The sequence below is a fragment of the Choristoneura fumiferana genome, chromosome 17, assembly GCF_025370935.1.
Source record: "Choristoneura fumiferana chromosome 17, NRCan_CFum_1, whole genome shotgun sequence".
NCBI lineage: Eukaryota > Metazoa > Arthropoda > Insecta > Lepidoptera > Tortricidae > Choristoneura > Choristoneura fumiferana.
Genome location: NC_133488.1, coordinates 14,211,427 through 14,230,781, shown reverse-complemented (window position 1 = coordinate 14,230,781; position 19,355 = coordinate 14,211,427). Strand labels below are relative to the sequence as shown.

General features: G+C 38.0%; 4 protein-coding genes across 4 annotated transcripts; 3 read left to right on the top strand and 1 right to left on the bottom strand.

Annotated features, from left to right (window-relative positions):
- Positions 1–239: 239 nt before the first annotated feature.
- Positions 240–6,816, top strand: Eno (alpha-enolase). The gene is made up of 8 exons (XM_074100617.1): positions 240–369; positions 856–948; positions 1,031–1,225; positions 1,401–1,653; positions 2,331–2,527; positions 2,836–3,084; positions 4,802–4,953; positions 5,964–6,816. Exons 2-8 carry the CDS (start codon positions 877–879, stop codon positions 6,145–6,147), a joined length of 1,302 nt encoding a protein of 433 aa, XP_073956718.1. The 5' UTR covers positions 240–369; positions 856–876; the 3' UTR covers positions 6,148–6,816.
- Positions 6,817–7,262: 446 nt separating this feature from the next.
- On the top strand, positions 7,263–8,837 carry LOC141436952 (uncharacterized). The gene is made up of 3 exons (XM_074100098.1): positions 7,263–7,532; positions 7,778–7,912; positions 8,676–8,837. The coding sequence occupies exons 1-3, from the start codon at positions 7,416–7,418 to the stop codon at positions 8,787–8,789; spliced, it is 366 nt and encodes a 121-aa protein (XP_073956199.1). The 5' UTR covers positions 7,263–7,415; the 3' UTR covers positions 8,790–8,837.
- A 31-nt stretch (positions 8,838–8,868) lies between these two features.
- Positions 8,869–14,556, bottom strand: LOC141436951 (phosphonates-binding periplasmic protein-like). Its single transcript, XM_074100097.1, has 5 exons — positions 14,220–14,556; positions 12,810–12,966; positions 10,391–10,533; positions 10,098–10,283; positions 8,869–9,192 (listed from the first exon to the last, which is right to left on the bottom strand). Exons 1-5 carry the CDS (start codon positions 14,407–14,409, stop codon positions 9,011–9,013), a joined length of 858 nt encoding a protein of 285 aa, XP_073956198.1. The 5' UTR covers positions 14,410–14,556; the 3' UTR covers positions 8,869–9,010.
- A 2,117-nt stretch (positions 14,557–16,673) lies between these two features.
- On the top strand, positions 16,674–19,355 carry LOC141437031 (THO complex subunit 5 homolog). The gene is made up of 5 exons (XM_074100213.1): positions 16,674–16,941; positions 17,020–17,157; positions 17,228–17,518; positions 17,621–17,960; positions 18,043–19,355. The coding sequence occupies exons 1-5, from the start codon at positions 16,846–16,848 to the stop codon at positions 19,236–19,238; spliced, it is 2,061 nt and encodes a 686-aa protein (XP_073956314.1). The 5' UTR covers positions 16,674–16,845; the 3' UTR covers positions 19,239–19,355.

Genomic DNA, 19,355 nt, shown 5'->3' with positions numbered 1-19,355 from the left:
AAAAACAGAAAAATAAGACCATCACTGGGAATGATATGATGAGTGATGGTCTTATTTTTCTGTTTTTTCTGTGCATCTTTATTTTCAGTTTGTATTTTCAATCTCGAAGTTCGTGTCGTGCTGTCCCTCTCGCTCAAGTATTAAATAGTATAAGTGTCAGAGGGATTGCACGACATAAACTTCGAGTTTCGTGTTTCGTGGTAGCCCATCAGACATGAGGTTCACGGATATCGGTTTTCGTGATATTTGGTGCAGCTCTAAATTCACCTTGTGGAGGTCAAAGCTATCACCCACTCACCATCTATCCGATCCGGCGAATATAATTGAATTCCGTGGGCATACCCTGAAATTTCTTCAATTTTAAAGTCGGTAAGTTCTGCAAATACTGTATTTTTAGACGAAAATTATTATACATATTATAGTATTATTGATTTTAACTGTCTTGTGTAGTACTGAGTTCGCGTAAAAACAATTTTTTACATAACTTAATAGTTACAGTTTTCTTGTTACCGTCAGTTGTTTTATTTAACCAAATTGGTTTTGAGTATAGTTTTAATGTTTTGTTCTAATATTTAGAAAAAACCTATTACTTCAGAAATTACAACCTATATTTGACCTTGCTGACCTTACCAATGTTAGTTTGTGTGGTTATGGTTATTTTACATCTTACGTGATCTCTATTGTTATATTATTATTGCATATCAACTGCAATATCTACTATGTACCTAATTAAAACATGTATATTGTTTTTCAAATTGCGGTAACAACAAAAACTATTTTATTTAGGTATGTCATTATTCATCAAATATAATTTATATAATATACTTATAGGCAAATTAATATTTTTGTTTACAGGTTTTTGCATACACCTCCAAAATGCCTATCAAGTCAATCAAGGCTCGTCAGATTTTTGACTCCCGTGGCAACCCCACTGTTGAGGTTGACCTGGTAAGTTAATTTCCCAAAACAAAGTATAATTGTTTATTGTTTGTTAAAAAAAAATATTATTAATAATAGGATAATTCTACAGGTAACTGAGCAGGGCCTTTTCCGTGCTGCTGTTCCATCGGGAGCTTCCACTGGTGTCCATGAAGCCCTTGAGCTGAGAGACAACGTCAAGACTGAATACCTCGGCAAGGGTGTACAGAAGGCTGTCAGCAACATCAATGACATCATTGCTCCCGAGTTGCTGAAACAAAATATTGAAGTTACTGAGCAGAAAGCAGTAAGTAGATGCTTAAATAATTTGCATTACCATAAACAGTATACTATATATCTGAGTGTAACACATGTCTGAGGTTCCGTATGAAGCTGACAGTCTCAGCTAAGCTACCAGCATTGTGCTAACTTTTGGGTTTGCCTATGAATGGAGTTAAAAAAGAATATTCTCTTGCTTACAGATTGACCAGTTCATGCTCAACTTGGATGGCACAGAGAACAAGTCCAAACTTGGAGCTAATGCAATTCTTGGAGTGTCCCTCGCTGTAGCCAAGGCTGGAGCTGCTAAGAAGGGAGTGCCCCTGTACAAGCACTTGGCAGATTTGGCTGGCAATGCTAACATTGTGTTGCCGGTGCCTGCATTCAATGTGATCAATGGAGGCTCTCATGCTGGCAACAAACTAGCCATGCAGGAATTCATGATCCTGCCCACAGGTAAATATATCATAAAGTTTATAAAAAACAATATCTTTTTTGTATTTCACACAACTCTTTATCTCTGAAATGCTTAGCCACCACTTGACTTTATCTGAGCTAATACATCAGTGTTCTGTACAGTAAAGATTGATAACACTATGTAATTTAACTGCTGTTAGGTTCGGATGCTCAACAAACTTTGCTTGCGAAAATGTCTATTCTGGTTGCCAGCCGTGAAAATGTGCAATTTCCTGAGATAAATTACTTGTAGTGTAGCTGATTCTTTCAAAAGGTTTTTTTTTTTAACTAATAGTCAAGTAAGTCAAGATGATGGAGACCTGAGTGGGTTGAAATATTTGGATTTAAAATATATTATATTTTTATTTACTAAAATCCTGGTGTCATTTTCGCATACTTTAAATGGCGCTTATGGCACAAGTGATATTTTCACGAAATTAAAATATATCTAAAAAACTGAGTTGAATATGTTCATAAACAAAAGGCAAAAGTTACATAAATGTTATAAACTGACAACAAAACCTAAATTCCTCAAAGGCTACTAGACTGGTATTGTAAAAATTTACAGTAGAATGTGTACAGATTGCAAAACTAGTTGGCTATGCATAATTTAGGACTTGTTGATAACCTAGTGTTATTTTGATGTAAATTTTCCTAATTGTAAATTTCATTATCAGGTGCATCTTCATTCACCGAGGCCATGCGCATGGGCTCTGAAGTCTATCACTTCCTGAAGAAGATCATCAAGGAGAAGTTTGGGCTGGACTCCACCGCTGTTGGAGACGAGGGCGGCTTCGCGCCGAACATCCTCAACAACAAGGATGCCTTGTTCCTCATTCAGGATGCTATCCAGCAGGCTGGATACACTGGCAAAGTATGTGAATATAGATAAAAAGTTTACATCAAAACTAAATTGAAACAATGAATTTTCTATAATTTCACAATTTTGATGTGTTTTGTTAATATATGATTTTTTAAGCAAATTTCCTCCAGAACCTCATAAAGGCAGTCTAAGTTAAAATATCTTTATTCAATTTAAGCTATAACAAGCACTTATGAATGTCAAAAAAAATCTACCACCGGTTCGGAAAAACCTCTGTTGAATAAATTTAATATCTAGATATCCGTACTTGTATAAAAATGTATTCTACCTGTAGTATACAAAACTGAAATATTTTCTAGATTGAAATTGGTATGGATGTTGCCGCATCAGAATTCTTCAAGAACAATAAGTATGATCTTGACTTCAAGAACCCCAAGTCCAACCCTGAAGATTACTTGCCATCAGACAAGTTGGCCGACCTCTACCTGGAGTTCATCAAGGACTTCCCCATGGTGTCGATCGAGGACCCCTTCGACCAGGACGACTGGGCGGCTTGGTCCAACCTCACCTCTCGCACCACCATCCAGATTGTTGGTGACGATCTCACAGTAAGTGGATTTAAATGTTTTCAGTAGTGACATGAAAAAAAAAATTCGTATTCACAAAAGACTGCAATTTTTTTCGTATATGAAACGTATGCGTATTTTGTGAAAAGTAAAAAATCTGGTTTTTGATTATGTGCATGAATATATGCATATGTGAATAATAGATTCAATACATCACAAGTTAGAGTTGTAGTCTCTAACAGCCTTATTCATAAAAAGTTAGAGCCTCCTTGAAGGCTCCTTGAAGGCCCGATGCTAAAAAAAGTGATTCATAAACGTCTGTTAGCGCTATCAGTCGATCAAGCTCTGCTAATAGAGACCGTAGACCCTCCTTTATCTCCTGCTAAGTCACAAAATGGCCGCAGAACAGCTGACTTTGACAAGAGCAAAAAACCATACCGAAGATATTTATAGTGAAGCAGAGCTACGCAAAGATTAAAAAAAAAACTGGAAAATTTATTCAGGAATTTGTATTTAAAAATCCTCTAAATTAGCAACAATAAATTAACAATAAATATGAAAAAAAATTAGGATGATTAACATAATTATGGCTTTTGCACAACATAAACATGCGAATCGGAAATGGCGGGAAAACAAACAATTCGCTTTTTATTTTTTTTCCTGCTAATTTGCTGTCACTGCTGTCAATTTTTTTTTAATTATCGATTAGGCCATTTTTTGTCTTTGATTTGTCAAGGTGGCAACATAACGCGTCTAATCCGTCTATCAGCAGCTCAACAACTAGCAGACTGCTAGCAAGTGTTTATGAATCATACTTCTTGACAACCGTCTATTAAGCTTAATCAGTCTGTTAAGTAACAGACCGATCAAACCTCAATTAAGGTTTTTTTATGAATAAGGCTGTAAGTATATGTCACTTATATGCTCATTCACAACCATAGACATTTTTGAGCAATTTGTTTTGTAAGTTATTTATTTATTTATATCAGAATTATATTTTGCAATAAGACCCTAATTTAGCTTGTGTTGTGTACCTTCTCAAACTTTAATGTAGAAAAGAGATTTGCCCAAGAGAATTCGGTATGTTCATTCAAAGTTAATAAATTATGAAAACTACCTTACAACATCTAGAAATTTCTTTATTATAATGAAAGCTACCTAATTAAAATATAAATTTTTATTTTGTAACATAGTTTAGTTTATAAATAGTTTTAGTCTTGGATGTTAGATAGTATTTACATCTAGAATACACTTCCAATAATTGTAATTAGTGTGAACCTCTTTGGTTGATTTATACAATTAGGTATATACATATAATTATGGACTGGACTGTGTCATTTTATATATCTCAGCTGAACAAAGTATGAACAATATGCAGTTTACTTTGGTGAAGAATACTCTTTGGAAATTATTTTCTGTATTTCCTATCAAATTACAAAAAAAAATTGTTACCCCTTTGCTGTATTTGATTGGAGATTCATGTTTATAATATAAATCAGTCTTCCCGCTGTCTGTACCTCTATATTATGTATTTTTATGTACTTTTCATCAATAGCTAGTGATTCATGAGGGAGGTTTATAGATACTATGTATAATATATAATATAGCTAGCGTCGCGGACCGGCTTCGCGCGGATGTGGTTTTGGAAAGGGCGGTGGAAAATGTTCCATCTTTGTTTATACTTTTTATATACCCTTTTATAGGTACCTTGATTTATTTTTTTCGAAGTTATCAGTTATCACCATTCTGGTTTGTGCAGGTGACAAACCCGAAGCGTATCGCGACAGCGGTGGAGAAGAAAGCGTGCAACTGCCTTCTGCTGAAAGTGAACCAGATCGGGTCCGTCACCGAGTCTATCGCCGCGCACCTGCTCGCCAAGAAGAACGGCTGGGGCACCATGGTCTCCCACAGGTGGGTCAACACACCATATTTTGACTTTTTTTTTTCATCAGTATCCTCTCAGCGAATATTGTTAATAGGGATGATGCTTGGTGTTCAGTTTTTATGAAAATACAGTACCAATTGACGCAGATGTAGCTATAGGCAATAGATGTTGATATACTATACAGGCTTCAGCTGCTAATATGTAAGCATTATTTAAATTGAATTCAGGTTCAATATTTAATTAAGATTGTTTTTTTTGGAATCTTTTTGTATTTTTTATTTCAATTCAAAATTTTTACTTTTACGGTCATCCCGTAAAACCTAAATTGAAAATACAAACTGAAATATACTAACTAAAATACAGAAAAATAAGACCATCACTGGGAATCGAACCCAGGTCCTCGGTAATCCGTACCGCGTGCTATACCGCTACACCACTGATGGACCATCAATTTCAATATTTAATGTTATTTCAAAAGACTGGGCTGATATTTGGTTCACTTTTTGTATCATTCCCTGATCTACTCACTTTCTAAAATTCACTAAACTGTTTTGTCATGATGATGCAATATTGAGATGCGTGTTATAAATACACACACACACACACACACACACACACACACACACACACACACACACACACACACACACACACACACACACACACATAGCGGTCAAACTTATAACATCCCTCTCTTTGCGTCGGATCTTAAACAACACATGAAATCAATCAGCAATATTCTGACTGACTGACAACCTACACATAGCTTCTTAAACCACTTCAGCTAGATTTTTAAAAATAGCAGACATATGCCTTAGACAAAAACCATGAAGGTGCATTAACAACGGATTTTTTTAAATTCCAATGGGGGGTAGGGAACTAGTGTATTTTAAAATTTTTGGCTGGGGTCAAAACGAGATTATGAGCTAACAATATTTAAAGGCTAAATCTGCTGCTTGTTTACCAAATTATACAATCATGATTGTGCTGCTGCAACTCTTCCATGGCAAGATTAAATATAATCCGTTTTGTGCAGGTCCGGCGAGACAGAAGACACGTTCATCGCTGACCTGGTGGTGGGCCTGTCGACCGGGCAGATCAAGACGGGCGCGCCGTGCCGCTCCGAGCGCCTCGCCAAGTACAATCAGATTCTGCGCATCGAGGAGGAGCTCGGCGCCGCCGCTAAATACGCCGGCAAGAACTTCCGCAACCCCGTCTAAGCTCCGCTGTCCTCTACGTGCATGATCTGAGAGAATCATGAACGTTAGAGTAACATCTGCTCGAACATCGACCTAGTTTGAATTTGCTCCTGAATACGCACGAACTACCCATCATGCTGCGCGATTGGTCGAACGCGAAATAGTTAAAATTGCGCTGTCTAGTGCTAGCTATGCAGTGCCCTTTTCGCATCTCTAACGTATCACAGCTTTCTGATGGTCATGCGAATGGACCATAAATAGTGTGCTTAACCGCACATGCATCAAACTCGTTCTAGCATACTAAGTAAGGTGTGATGTCTGCTCTATTGGAATTGTATGTTTCAACCTTGTGACTGTAGGGAATATAAGACCATCCTGTGGTCTTCGTTAACTATGCTACCGCAGATAGTATGGATATAGCATTATAGAATAGCTTACATTACTAACGTATGGTAACGTATGGTATTACACTTGGATGGTGTAGTGTTGTTACAGCACATGTTTTAATAAATTAGTCAAAATAAAATGCTTTTTCGACATTATTTATAAGAAGGCTGTAGTTGTCGCGTAATTGAATGTATGAATCTATTTATTTAAGATTTTACTGTAAGTTAAATTACATATACCTATGCATTAAAATGTTATCGATTACAGTTTGTCACTACGTAATAAAGTTGGATATATATGTTGTGCCGATTTTTTTTTTTACTTGCGTTCCATGGGGTCGGGTAGCCAAGTTTCATCTACATCCGAACAGCCATTATTGCATGGTTGAGTAACAAATATATCTTCGCAAACGTTCACATTTACAATATGAATAGGATTACAAAGAGAATGGGAAGAGATGTGCGTGGGTGAATATTCGAGCGTTTTGACCGGCCGCCGGTTGTGGGTTATGATTAGACTCCGTTCTACTCTGCATCAATGCTTCTATAAGTATACCCTAATGAAGCTCCAAGTTCAATAACAGGATTTTATTTAAATCCACGGATATGCTATTTTATTTATTGTTTCGAGAACTTACCACCGTACTCAGAAATAAAGCTTATTTATATTAGCAGAAAATAAATTAAAGTTTTTGGTCGTTAAAAATAATGACTTAAACATACATTTCAAACTGCTAATGTCATCTGTCATCAACCCAAGATGTCAAATTTCCTCGTAAGTCCTTATAACGTAACACAACACGGAAAAAATAGTCTGCGTGCCGTATTATCATATCAATTCACATCCATTCATCAATACCGCATTTACATTAATCTCCGTAACCGTTTTTGTCTTTAATACTTATGGTGCAGTTGACTAGAGTTCTTGCACGGGTGCCGGTGATCAAATTCCGTAAGGGAGGAGCGGGACGGCCCTCAGCGGCCCCGGCGGCGGCTCCCGCGGCAGCACCCGCAGCTGGGGTATGTTTACTAATATCTACTACACATTTTATCTCGCCCAATATCATAATAATGAATATGGGCTACTGTCATGTGACTAGTTTAGCTGGTATTATCTTCTTAGATTGACCTATTTTGGGACATCATATTATTTAATCTAACCTTTAACCATTCTGGTCCAGTCTTAAGTGTAAACAAAAAACTTTTGACTTAATTACACAACATTAAAATTTCGAGTTAGATAAGTAATAAAATGTTTGTTTTAGTCTTGCGCTTTCAAACCGGCGGGAGCAGCAGCACCCATGAGCACCAGTGCTATTCCCGACATTGACCTGCCTGCGCGCTACAGGAGACAACCACTTTCACAGGAAGAGATTGACCACATCAACGGGGGCGGAATTGTTTAGTGCATGAATTTATTACTATTGTAGTTTACAATGTAGATCTTTGAACAATAATTAACAGTATTTCTTAGTTTCATGATCCTATGTTGATTGCTTATTTGTGGCTTTTTAATTTGACATGATTGCATCTTTAGATGCAAGAACATGTTCATAATTAAAGTAAATTGAAATGAAGCCCAGTTTCTTAGACAAGAAACATTTTCACTTTCAATCTATCTATAGTGATTTCAAAAATAGTCAAGGGTGGGGCAGCTTAAAAGATGTTGATGATATATTCCCTCATATTATTATGGCTTTCAAGACAGGGCCTGAAATGTTTCCACCCTTATCTCACTGAGGGGCCTCGCAACACCATCTCGCCAGTAGGTGTAGATCTTGCTGCTCAGAGTATTGGTTATTTTTATTTATGAATATTTATCTAGAATTTAGATTAATACTCAAGATGTTGTTATAAACTTTAAAATATTATAATAATACTGTTAGTAACAGTTTGTTTCATTATAAGTATTTATGTTTCTAATCCGCATTTCCCAATCCGCATTGGGCCCGCGTGGCAACTATGGCCCAAGCCCTCTTGTTCTGAGAGGAGGCCTGTGCCCAGCAGTGGGACGTATATAGGCTGGGATGATGATGATGATGATGATCTTTCTAATCATTTTTTCTGTAATAAGGTTGGAACAGGGAATATGTGGATTCATTTTCCAGCATAATGTTCAGAGGCTTATTTAATAATATTTTAACAGTATTTTAACCATTGCAGAAAAATGGTAAAGAACAAAGAAAATCAGGCGCATCAACCTCTTTGGAAGTAAAGATTAATGTAAAAGCACCAAAGGGTGCTAATGTAAAGTTCAGCAAGAAAGTAAATAAATAGAGGCCCTACATTTCTACATTTGAAAAAAAATAGCAAAAAGGAAATGAGAACATTTTTTATGTTTCATATAAAATTCAAATAAAAATCAAATGCTTTGATTGTTTTATTGAAAAGTATAAAAAAATATTTATTGAGATTATTAACATTTTAACTAGTTCTTAGGTGTATAGTCAACATACAAAATATAGAGTACATAAATTAAGGAAATGACTAGCAGCACTCTAATAATATCGAACGTTGAGTTTGTCGCCCGGGATGGCCCGCACCTGTGCAGCCGGCCCATCGTAGGCGCCATCGCTGTTGCTCGCGAACTTTATAACTCCAAACTTGGCGAATTTAGCCTTCCACGGAGCAATTAGCGGTAACTTAATTAAAGCTTCCGTTATAGCATTCTTGATCTCATCTGCAACAAATTTAACAAATGTATTATATTTTGGGAGACAACTTCAAAAGGCTAAAACGTGCAAAAAATCAAAGTTTACTTCAACGAGATATGCTACCGCCATTTATACGAGAACAGCATGATATGCATGATGCAGACGTTGACTAGGACAGTAACAGAGGCCTTCTTAGCAGAGGCACGCGGATGCGGAGGCAATGAGCTTCGCCTCTGCGGAGGTGGAGGTTAACGGAGATGCAGGCGGACGTGAGGGAGAAAATAGAAAATATATAAATTCTTGATTTTTTACAGTACCTAATAGAAAGTCAAAAAAATATATAATTTCAAATAGCTACTATAATATTATAAATTGATACTTAAAAAGGGTATAATTTGCTACACTTCTTTACTATAAATAGTAATCACAGCTTACAGCTTTATCAAGCTAAATATGGAGGTTTCCATTATAACTCAGCAAAAAAATCTAAAGAACCGGAAGTACAATTTCTTTCAGAAGTTCCGCAGTTGCGAATTTCTGTTACCCTACTAGACACTACTATTCTGGTTGGTATAGCGCTCGTTTAGTAAAGAAAATTATATATACCGCTCCCGAGAAATGAACCGAAAACAAGTATATTTTCTCGTAAGAACAGTGGCCTGAAAAAATGCATAAAATGTCGTACATACAGTTAATGAGGTCGTAAGCTGAGTGAAGTAGGTACCAGGTACAAAGCCCATTTATTTAGAGCATTATCATTCAAATTACGGAGTTACGAGAAGTTAAGTGAAAAATAAGCCAGGACCTCCTAAACTAGGTATGATGTCTATCTACGGCAGCAGGTGATTCATAAAAATGTAGATACGTATAATAAGTGTGTTTATGAAATAATAGTAGTTTGATAGTATTAAAACTAAATATAATATAGTACCTGGTAGTTGAGAATTGACCACTATGGGATACGGTGGTAATCGTCCCAAAGTTTCCAAAGTAGTGATATCTTTGCCACCATCGTGCATGTACTTTTTGGAGTAGAGTAGGGTAGTCGAGTCAACTGCAGCCCAATCTGCTTGTTTCGTTAGCACCATTTGGGCAGATGCCAAATGTGACCCTGATCCTGAAATTATTAGATAGATAGGTATAGGTGGTAGACCAAATACTTCTTACTTCTTTTTTTCATAACTTGTAGGTGGTAAGTAAATAAATTGTATCAATAGATCGTACTCAGTAATGATCCGAAGAAAGAAGCATTCTCTCCTTTTCCCTTTAATGTCTTCAGTAAAATTTTGCTTCCACTAAGGGAATCTTCGTCGCTGTAAGCGAATGTACATCCGCGGAGGTCCAGCAGAGTATTCACGTTGTGGGCTCTGCAACAAGCGATCGACACAATCACGGCGTGAGCTGCGGAGCGCCTTGATAACACTGTATTGGGTAGCCGTCGAGGAGTGAATTGTGGAATAGAAGCATTCTTTATCAGGAGCCAATGACACGACTGATAACATTGTACTTATCTATTTGTTTTTGGTGTCGACAATACCCGGAAAATAGATGCTAAAAGATGATTATTAATGATTGTATTTGAAGTTCCGAATAGTTCTTTATAAATAGCTTATTGAACGTGATAGTGTGGGTAATGATGCCCATATATAATAAAACTAGTTTTTGCCCGGGGCTTCGTCCGCGTGGAATTTGATTATTGCGCACTTTTCCCTCGGGAACTGCGCATTTTTCCGGGATAAAAAGTAGCCTACTATGTCATGTCACTCTCTGGCCCATAAACTAGCTCTATGCCAAAAATCACGTCGATCTGTCCCTCCGTTTCGACGTGAAAGACGGACAAACATACAAACACACGCACTTTCGCATTTATAATATTAGTAGGAAGGAAGTATATGGATTGAACCGTGCATCGGTCCCGAAAGTGATGGCAACACGATGGTACCGCTCAAGGAGACAAATAACTAAATCATCTTTTCCAGGGATAAACTAAGAACAAACCTAATATTACCTATATACTTAATTATTTATTTAAAGAAAGGAACGTTCTTGTCAGCCATTATTATTATTATCATGACTCCAAGAAAATGTATGAATCATAAGCACTTTTATTATCAATTGTGAGGACAAACTTAAATTAATCATAACTTTGTTAGGAGATTATGAGATTAGTTACAGTATCACAGCGATTTAGCGTAGTGTGGGCTTCAGACGACCGCGCGGATTTCAAAGCTCCCGCCCTCGCTTGCATTTGAAATAAGTTTTACTTACTAACTTTTATAGATAAACTCATTTTAAAATGCAAGCTATCAACAACGATTTACCTACAATTCCAATATTCCTAAAATATCTGGTCAAATTTTGATTACACTCAACTGTGATATGAACCATCGAGATGAACGAGATGTAAACTAGCTTACAGAGGTAATAATAAACTATAATAATTTTTGATGGTAGTCATTCATGATGAGGCGTGTCGTGGTTCTTATTACAATGTCATTAATGTTTAATTTTGACAAAAACACGTGGATCGTGGATGCCATGGCACTAGGTATAGGTATGTAAGTGAACTTTTTTAGGGTTCCGTAGCCAAAATGGCAGAAACGGAACCCTTATAGTTTCGCCATGTCTGTCTGTCTGTCCGTCCGCGGTTTTGCCCAGGGACTATCAATGCTAGAAAGCTGTAATTTTGCACGAATATAATAAAGTAAATTATGCCGACAAAATGGTACAATAAATAAAAAAAAAATTGTGTACCTACCTCCCATAGACGTAAAGTAGGGGTTTTTTTTTCTCATCAAATCTCGATGTGTGGGGTATCGTTGGATAGGTCTTATAAACCATTACGGGGTTTCGAATACGATTTTTCGATTCAGTGATTTAGTTTGCAAAATATCCAACTTTAAAGTGCAAATTTACATTAAAATCGAGCGCCCCCCCCCTCCCCTCTAAAATCTAAACCGGTAAATGGAAAAATTTGAAAAATTAAGGATGGTAGTAAGTATATCAAACTTACAAGGAAAACTATAACAGTTAAGTTTTCTTGAAAATTGTTAGTCGTTTAAGAGTAAATAGCAGCCTAAGGTATAAAATATACCTAAACTTGGAATATTCCGTACAAAATATGAAATCCTTAGAAAAATATTACTTAATTTTTTCGTAATGGCTACGGAACCCTATTTTGGGCCTGTCCGGCACGCGCTTGGCCGGTTTTTATTTACAACGGTAACGGGACCCCACATTCGTTAATGCCCAAAGCACAAAGGCCTTGGCGTGGCGTGCTTCTGCGTGAGAGAAGCAACGGATATTTGGGTTTCTCTCTGACGTCTACCTGGTTGGTGGTTGGTCGCCGACGTTGGTCAATATATACCACTAATGTTTTCATTATCAGTCGTAGGACGTCAACTGTTGGTCATAGCTGGCCTCCCCCATAGACCTCCAGTAGCTTCGGTTAGAAGCGGCCTGCATCCACCGTGAACCCGTGAACTAAAGTTTTAGCCTACGAACGCAGTATGCGGTTAACCGCGAGGTTTAAGCGCGCCGTCTCTTTATCGAGCGATACTTTGATTGAAGATCCCTCTTAGCGGTTAGCGCGTCTAGCACGTCTGCAGCCTAAAGGGGATATTAAATAATAGGTACGACTTGCTTCTTATCGCTATGAATAATGATGTCGGAGAAGTATCCGGGCTGGTTGTCGACGTTCATCTGGTGCGCGAACACGGGCGTGGCCAGCAGCAGCTGCGCGTGCGCCGCGACCTGCGGCTGCTCGCGCAGACTCATGTACGCCGCCGCCGTCATGAACGCTTCAAAAAATAAGTAGTTAAAAACCCTTGTTGTTAAGGGTATTTTATCCGTTACCAAGGGACTGGGTCAATTGGTGTCAAGTGTCCCGTTTTATTTATTTTATTTATTTATTGTCAGCGTACTAGTAATCATAATGGCTTTCACCACTTCTTTCTGTGAGACGATATAAAATGGCATGCCATGCCAAAAGTGATTTCAAGCTATGCATAGGCGTGAGTATTAAAAATTTTCAAATGCACGCGTAGATAGCGCTGACTGTTATGTGATTAGGTAATTATGACAAAGTTCCAGTTGAAAATCGAGAGCTTCGCGTGGCCTAGCGGTCTTTGCACCTACTCCCTCCGACTGGAGATCACTAAATACCTACAGATTAATAAATTCATGGTGTCACAAATTAAAAATTTTTTTCATCCCCTTAAAATAAAAATAATCAAGTTTTTAATTATTTATAACTATCTCAAAAGTTATATTTCACTTACCATAACTGCCTGCGGCGTGAATTAGTAGGTCTCCCTTTATAGGTACCTGCTTTTTTTGATTGAGTGCAGATTGATGCAATGATTTAACCTTTTCGACGCCAACGACTCATATATATCTACGCACCGCAGGTTCCACGCCAACGACCTATATATATGTCCATTACTTCAATGCAAAAGCAACCTTCGTTCAATTGTGGTAAGGTTCAAATTTAGGCATTGCAATATAGAAGCCTGACGTGAGTTATGTCTTTTGTATTTGACGTGGCGGCGAAAAGGTTAATAAATTAAATTTAAAATAAATTACTGTAAGAAATGTTAATTATTGTACTTAATACTGGAATATTAATTATCCAAGATCTTACAAGTTACAACACATCCACTAAGAATTTTAAAAATGTTTTATTTCAAGATATTCCGTGTCTGTTTAATTGGACAACACTGATGGAGCTAGTCATGCCCTTGTCACGCCATGAACTGCGGAAAAACACGTTCGACCGTATGTTTTTACCTGCTAAGTCATACAAGTGAATAATATTATTAGTTTAGATTAACATTCGTAATTGGAATAGATCTTTGTCTGTATACGATACAGACATTCATGTTACGCTATTTGTTGTAGGTAGGTACACATTAGCTGTAACTTAAATTCATTGATCAACCGCCCGTTAACTTAGGTACCTACTTTTTCTGTACTTATATTTCAACAAGAATACCTAAAGAAAATTTCAAAACTAGATAAACGTTAAAGTAGATAAACGAGATTGAATATTCACCCAAGTCCACTTTGTTCGTGCTGAAAGGATCCGGTCGGTTCGGGAAGGGCCCGGGGCTTCGGCCCTCATACTGCAGAGTCGTGTAGCAATTCAAAGCATTCTCCAGTAACTCCAAAATCAACTCGTACAGTTGCACCGGGTGCGTAGGGCACATGTAAGTAACTACACGCAACTCTTTCAACTCGGACATCTTAGCGAGTACTCAAAACCAATTCGAAGTAACTTATTGAAATAATAAAATGCAAGCACGCGGTATCACTGCAAGCAAAGCTATGAACAGTGCCGTTTGTTTATTGAGGTGAAATGTAACTGTGTTTGTTCTCATTATCGGCATCGTAGAGCGCGGGTGATAAACGCTGCACGCCCCGGCCCCGGGCACGGCGATCCGGTTTATATATGTCGGCGGCCGATCGTAAAATCCGCCAGATCACGAAATGCCTAGGCATATCGTGAAATGGCGCCATTTCATGATAGGTATGCCTAAAAGTTGGCCAGGCATATCACAATGTGCCTGAGAAACAATACGCCAGATCGATTAAAGCAATGCATTCGTCGATATTCTTAAGCTATATACCGAGCACGTACATCGTGATATGCCGAAAAAAAGAAAAAATTAGGTACGACGAGCGAAGCGAGGAGTGGTTAGTATTAATTGTGACCAAAACGCACGAACCGAGCGAGCGAAGTGAGCGTGCCGCGGCAGCGGCCGGTGACGTGCCAGAACCGATATGACGGCGTTTCATGATATGCCTAGGATTTTCATGATCTGCCTAAACTGGCCAAATCATGAAAATAAGGCGGCGTTTTATGATATGCCTAGGAATTTCATCATCTGCCTAAATGCCACTAGGCAAATCGTTAAATGGTGCGTTTTGATTTGAACGATATGGCGGATGTCCAATAGCCAATTCATGAAATGGCACCATTTCACGATATGCCTAGGAATTTCGTGATCTGACGGATTTTACGATCGGCCGCCGACATATACACTCAGTGGACTCGCCCAGCCTGACGTCAGGCGCCATTTGCATGCCGCTAATGCGTGATAGTTAATACAACATACGTATTACTCAATCATATAAACAAAGTTGATCAGTTTCAATCCTGGCCGTGGTTGAGGCGAAATTATTCTTTGGCCGAAGTAATATAAAACATAATGAGCTGCGACAGTCTCTGCAGTCTCTGCCAGTCAACCTGTAGAATAATCAGACGTGTAGTGTGGGTATTGTGGATTAGTAGTGCACTCCTACATGATATGTGTACCGTGAAGCATCAATCGAAACTGTTAGTGAATTAGATTTTTAGGAATAAAAACAGTTACAAAGACAGAACTTGCATGAACTTAACGGTCAGCGCTACACTTAAGTGCCGCGGACTGTAATCTCCATTTCCGCTTATTGCACTTTTTGAAATGAAAATGAAATGAAATGGAATGTGTTTTTTTTGTGGATGGCAAGCTTTATTTTTGTATATTTGTTTGTTAGTCTGTACAGTGTTGCCACTTTAGCCAATTTTAGCTAGATCTAGACACATTTACAAAATACATAGCTACAAAAAAAAATTGTGGCCAAATTTTTTACTAGCTACTTAGAACAAGTAAGTTACCACTGTTTCAATCAATTTAATTTGTAATGTAAAAAGTACTTCCGTGCGCTACCTATGTAATTCCTGAAAATATCCTTCAAGAAATAAGTAGGAAAAACTAAGAAACCCGAAAATAATGAAGAACCTTCAAGATCACAAGATGACATTGATTTTGAATACATTTTTCCGTAAATAATAATGTAAGGGAAAGAAACATAAAAACTTAAATATAATATCTTTGTTGGGACCCAAGAGCTGGCGCGTACTTATCCCAGCGGATCTCACTTGCGATCCAGAGGGGTAATGCGGCCAGCGTCATGGGAACCCTGCCACAGGCAGATCTTTTAGACGGGTATTCTTTTTATAATTTTCATTGTTACAGTTAGTTAAGCTATCTTAGGTTAGTTCTTTTTTATGTATGTAAACTCATAATTGTACAACTTTAAAAATTACTTTATGATGAAAATGTATTTATGCTATTATAATAAATATTGTTCATGTTGCCTTTTTTTGTTTAGCCGCTTTTGGCTACATCTCACAGAGTATTTTTTTCGACACTAGCCACTTTTTACCATAAGTTTAGCTACTTTTTCTTTGGGCAAGGTGGCAACATCTGTAGTTTGCCTGCAGGGCTACTACGAAACTCGTAACTCGAAGTTCGTATCGTACCGTCCCTTTCGCTCTCGTATTAAATAGTATAAGTGTCAGAGGGACCGCACGACACAAACTTCGAGTTTCGAGTTTCGTAGTAGCCCTGCTGTTGTATAGTATAGCCTGTTCTGTGATTCTGCCAATTCTGCAGGGCTACTACAAACCTCGAAGTTCGTGTCGTGCTGTCCCTCTCGCTCTCGTATTAAACAGTGTCAGTGTCAGTGGGGCCGCACGACACGAACTTCGAGTTTAGAGTTTCGTAGTAGCCGCGCTGCGACATTGACAGAAGTTGATTATGGTTATATGATGGTGATGGTTTGGCAATTTTAGTAGAAAAAAAAACTATTTAATTTTAATTTACGAACACTTACAAATTCATTATTTGGTAAAAATGGGTAAAGACGAGGTTTCAGTCAAGAAACGCAGAAAATTAAACACCGCTGCGACGAGTGATACTACCAAACAACCCCCCGTCGATGTGTATAAGGTTAGAATTTTACGGCAAATAACAATAATGTTATTATATATAATGTAATTTGATTATTTATTCAATGGTTCGTTGCAGCGAGTCGTAGATTTCGAGGAAGCTGAAGCTCTTTCAAGGCCCGCTGACAAAGATGCTAATCTGTTCAAGAAAATTTGTCAAGACATCAGACAACACTTTGCCGATATATCTGAACTGAAAGACAAAAACTCTGATGAGGTCTGTATCCTAGTCTTTTGTACCTTTTTTTAGTAAGTAAAACCATTATTTAAGTTTCACTTTCTTTCAGGCAAAAGAGAAAATCAACTCGAAAAGAGTAGAAGCATCATTGATGTTGGTGGCTTTGAAGAAATTAAACAGGTTAGAAAAAGTACGTACTAGAGCTGGCCGGGACGCTCTACATAAGGAAAAGCAGCGTGTTGACTCTACACACCTGCAGCTTCAAAACTTGCTCTATGAAGCTGATCATCTGAACAAAGAAGTCACTAAGTGCCTGCAGTTCAAGTCTAAGGATGAAGAGATTGAACTTGTACCAATTGATGATTTCTACAAGGATGCTCCTGCGGATGTTTCACGTCCTGTGAGTATGATTTTATAACATGATAAATAGTTTAAAAACTAATCTTACTATAACAATCATGATTTATAATGGCCCAATTGTGAAATTAATGTAATTTTTTAGGAAATCACCAAGAAGGATGAGCATCAGTTGCAACTTGCTAGATTAGAGTGGGAGCTACGCCAACGGCGTGACCTGGCAGGTGCCTGCAGCGAGTTGGTCTCCTCAAAGGAGCGTGTTGGGGCTGCAATAGCTGCTGCAAGGTCCCGGCTAGATGCCCTGGGACCTCACCTTAATGATGTCCTCAAGGCCACTAAGCCTCTTCAAGAGTGTTTAGCTTTACGTTTGGACGAGAAGAGAGATGAGTCCAGGGCAGCTTCCCTGCTGCCTCCACCCTTATTTCTGCTTTATGCTAATGCTAGTGCATATTCTGATGCACTGGGAGTTAAAACAGTCACTGTTGGTGAGTGCTCAATTAAATAAAATATTTCATATAATTTACTCAGTGTTTTTATAATGTAATTAATAACATTTTGCCTTTACAGGGATCTCTGGTGATGAGGATGAAGCTAGGAGATTGGAACAAGTAAACAATGTGGATAATGGTTTGGTCCTGTCAAATGATTCAGATTCAGATCATGACAATAATGATGATGATCAACAGAAGAAGAAACGTCATCACAGAACAGCCAAAGTGTCCAAAGAAGAAAAGACTGCTGCCAAAAAGAAAGAGGTTCTACGGAAACATCCATTGAATGTGCAAGTTTCGGTTAAAGCCCAGGATGGTACTGCTCTAAATTTGGTATTTTCTTACCTTTTGCACTTAAAGGTTGTAGTTGTCAAGTTTACAGTCTCATTACCCAAACCTGTGACTGGAGTTTCTGCTGCTGATGTACTGAATGGTCATTGTATATTGAATGAATTGTATCCCGGAGATGCTGGTAATGATTCACCACATCCTGCTACTTCATATTTACTACAAGCTGCGGGAATATCTGATGACTTTCCCCACTTTATCCCAGAAGTTGGTAAGCCATATATCTGGGCTCAGAGGATGTGTGGGCTTGATTTCATGGCTTTGGTTGTTGATGAGAAGAAAACAAATAAAGTAATCCAGCCATGTCCCAGCCTAAGTGTTTCCACAGTTGAACATTTCATATTGACTTTGAAGAATAGACTGAAATCAAGAGTGGCATTGATGAAAGAGTTACAGGAGTTAGAATCTGGAAAAATAGTACCAGTAAAAGGAAGCCCTGTGCGTTTGTCTGGATCTTTGACCCAGTGGCAGTCTGTAGGTTGGCCAGAGTACAGCCAGGCGCCTTCAACCACCTTTTTAATTTCTGAGGGTTTGGTGAACAGCAATGACATGCTTTACAGAGCTATTATTACAAGACAATCTGCTAAATTGGTAGCACTAGTAGTCCTCAAAAGCGACTACCCTAAATCAGCACCTATCTTTTCCTTAACATTATTTTGGAATGGTACTCATCATGCTGGAATTGATGATGATATTAGAGACATTGAACGGGTAATCAACACTGATTGGAGTTTAGAGGATAAGCAACCCAGTCTTACTACACAGATGACCAAACTTCTAACTTGTCTTGATATACTTTTGGAGACTACTGGGACATCTGAATTTCCTCCAGATAAGGTTATGTTTCAACCTGTGCGTGGCAGAAACAGAGTAAAGCCGTACAAATTCATTAAACAGGGTAATGGTATATTTGTACAATATTAGGAGACCTAATTTTTCTTATGTAACATTGCATTTGTTGGACTTGTCTTTGGCTGGTCTAAAATAGTTTGTGTATTGACTTAATTAGTGATAAGTTTAATAAAAGCTGCCCAACAACTA

Excerpts from the sequence above, each read along its gene's own strand:
- Eno (XM_074100617.1), top strand. The coding sequence starts at position 877 with ATGCCTATCAAGTCAATCAAGGCTCGTCAGATTTTTGACTCCCGTGGC. Across the intron at positions 1,226-1,400 it reads AAGTTACTGAGCAGAAAGCA|ATTGACCAGTTCATGCTCAA; the intron begins GTAAGTAGATGC and ends TCTTGCTTACAG. Across the intron at positions 3,085-4,801 it reads TTGTTGGTGACGATCTCACA|GTGACAAACCCGAAGCGTAT; the intron begins GTAAGTGGATTT and ends TGGTTTGTGCAG.
- LOC141436952 (XM_074100098.1), top strand. The coding sequence starts at position 7,416 with ATGGTGCAGTTGACTAGAGTTCTTGCACGGGTGCCGGTGATCAAATTC. Across the intron at positions 7,533-7,777 it reads CGGCAGCACCCGCAGCTGGG|TCTTGCGCTTTCAAACCGGC; the intron begins GTATGTTTACTA and ends TGTTTGTTTTAG. Across the intron at positions 7,913-8,675 it reads ACATCAACGGGGGCGGAATT|AAAAATGGTAAAGAACAAAG; the intron begins GTTTAGTGCATG and ends TAACCATTGCAG.
- LOC141436951 (XM_074100097.1), bottom strand. The coding sequence starts at position 14,409 with ATGTCCGAGTTGAAAGAGTTGCGTGTAGTTACTTACATGTGCCCTACG. Across the intron at positions 10,534-12,809 it reads ATTATTCATAGCGATAAGAA|AGCCCACAACGTGAATACTC; the intron begins GCAAGTCGTACC and ends CGCTTGTTGCAG. Across the intron at positions 9,193-10,097 it reads GGTCAATTCTCAACTACCAG|ATGAGATCAAGAATGCTATA; the intron begins GTACTATATTAT and ends AATTTGTTGCAG.
- LOC141437031 (XM_074100213.1), top strand. The coding sequence starts at position 16,846 with ATGGGTAAAGACGAGGTTTCAGTCAAGAAACGCAGAAAATTAAACACC. Across the intron at positions 17,519-17,620 it reads CTGCGGATGTTTCACGTCCT|GAAATCACCAAGAAGGATGA; the intron begins GTGAGTATGATT and ends GTAATTTTTTAG. Across the intron at positions 17,961-18,042 it reads AGTTAAAACAGTCACTGTTG|GGATCTCTGGTGATGAGGAT; the intron begins GTGAGTGCTCAA and ends TTGCCTTTACAG.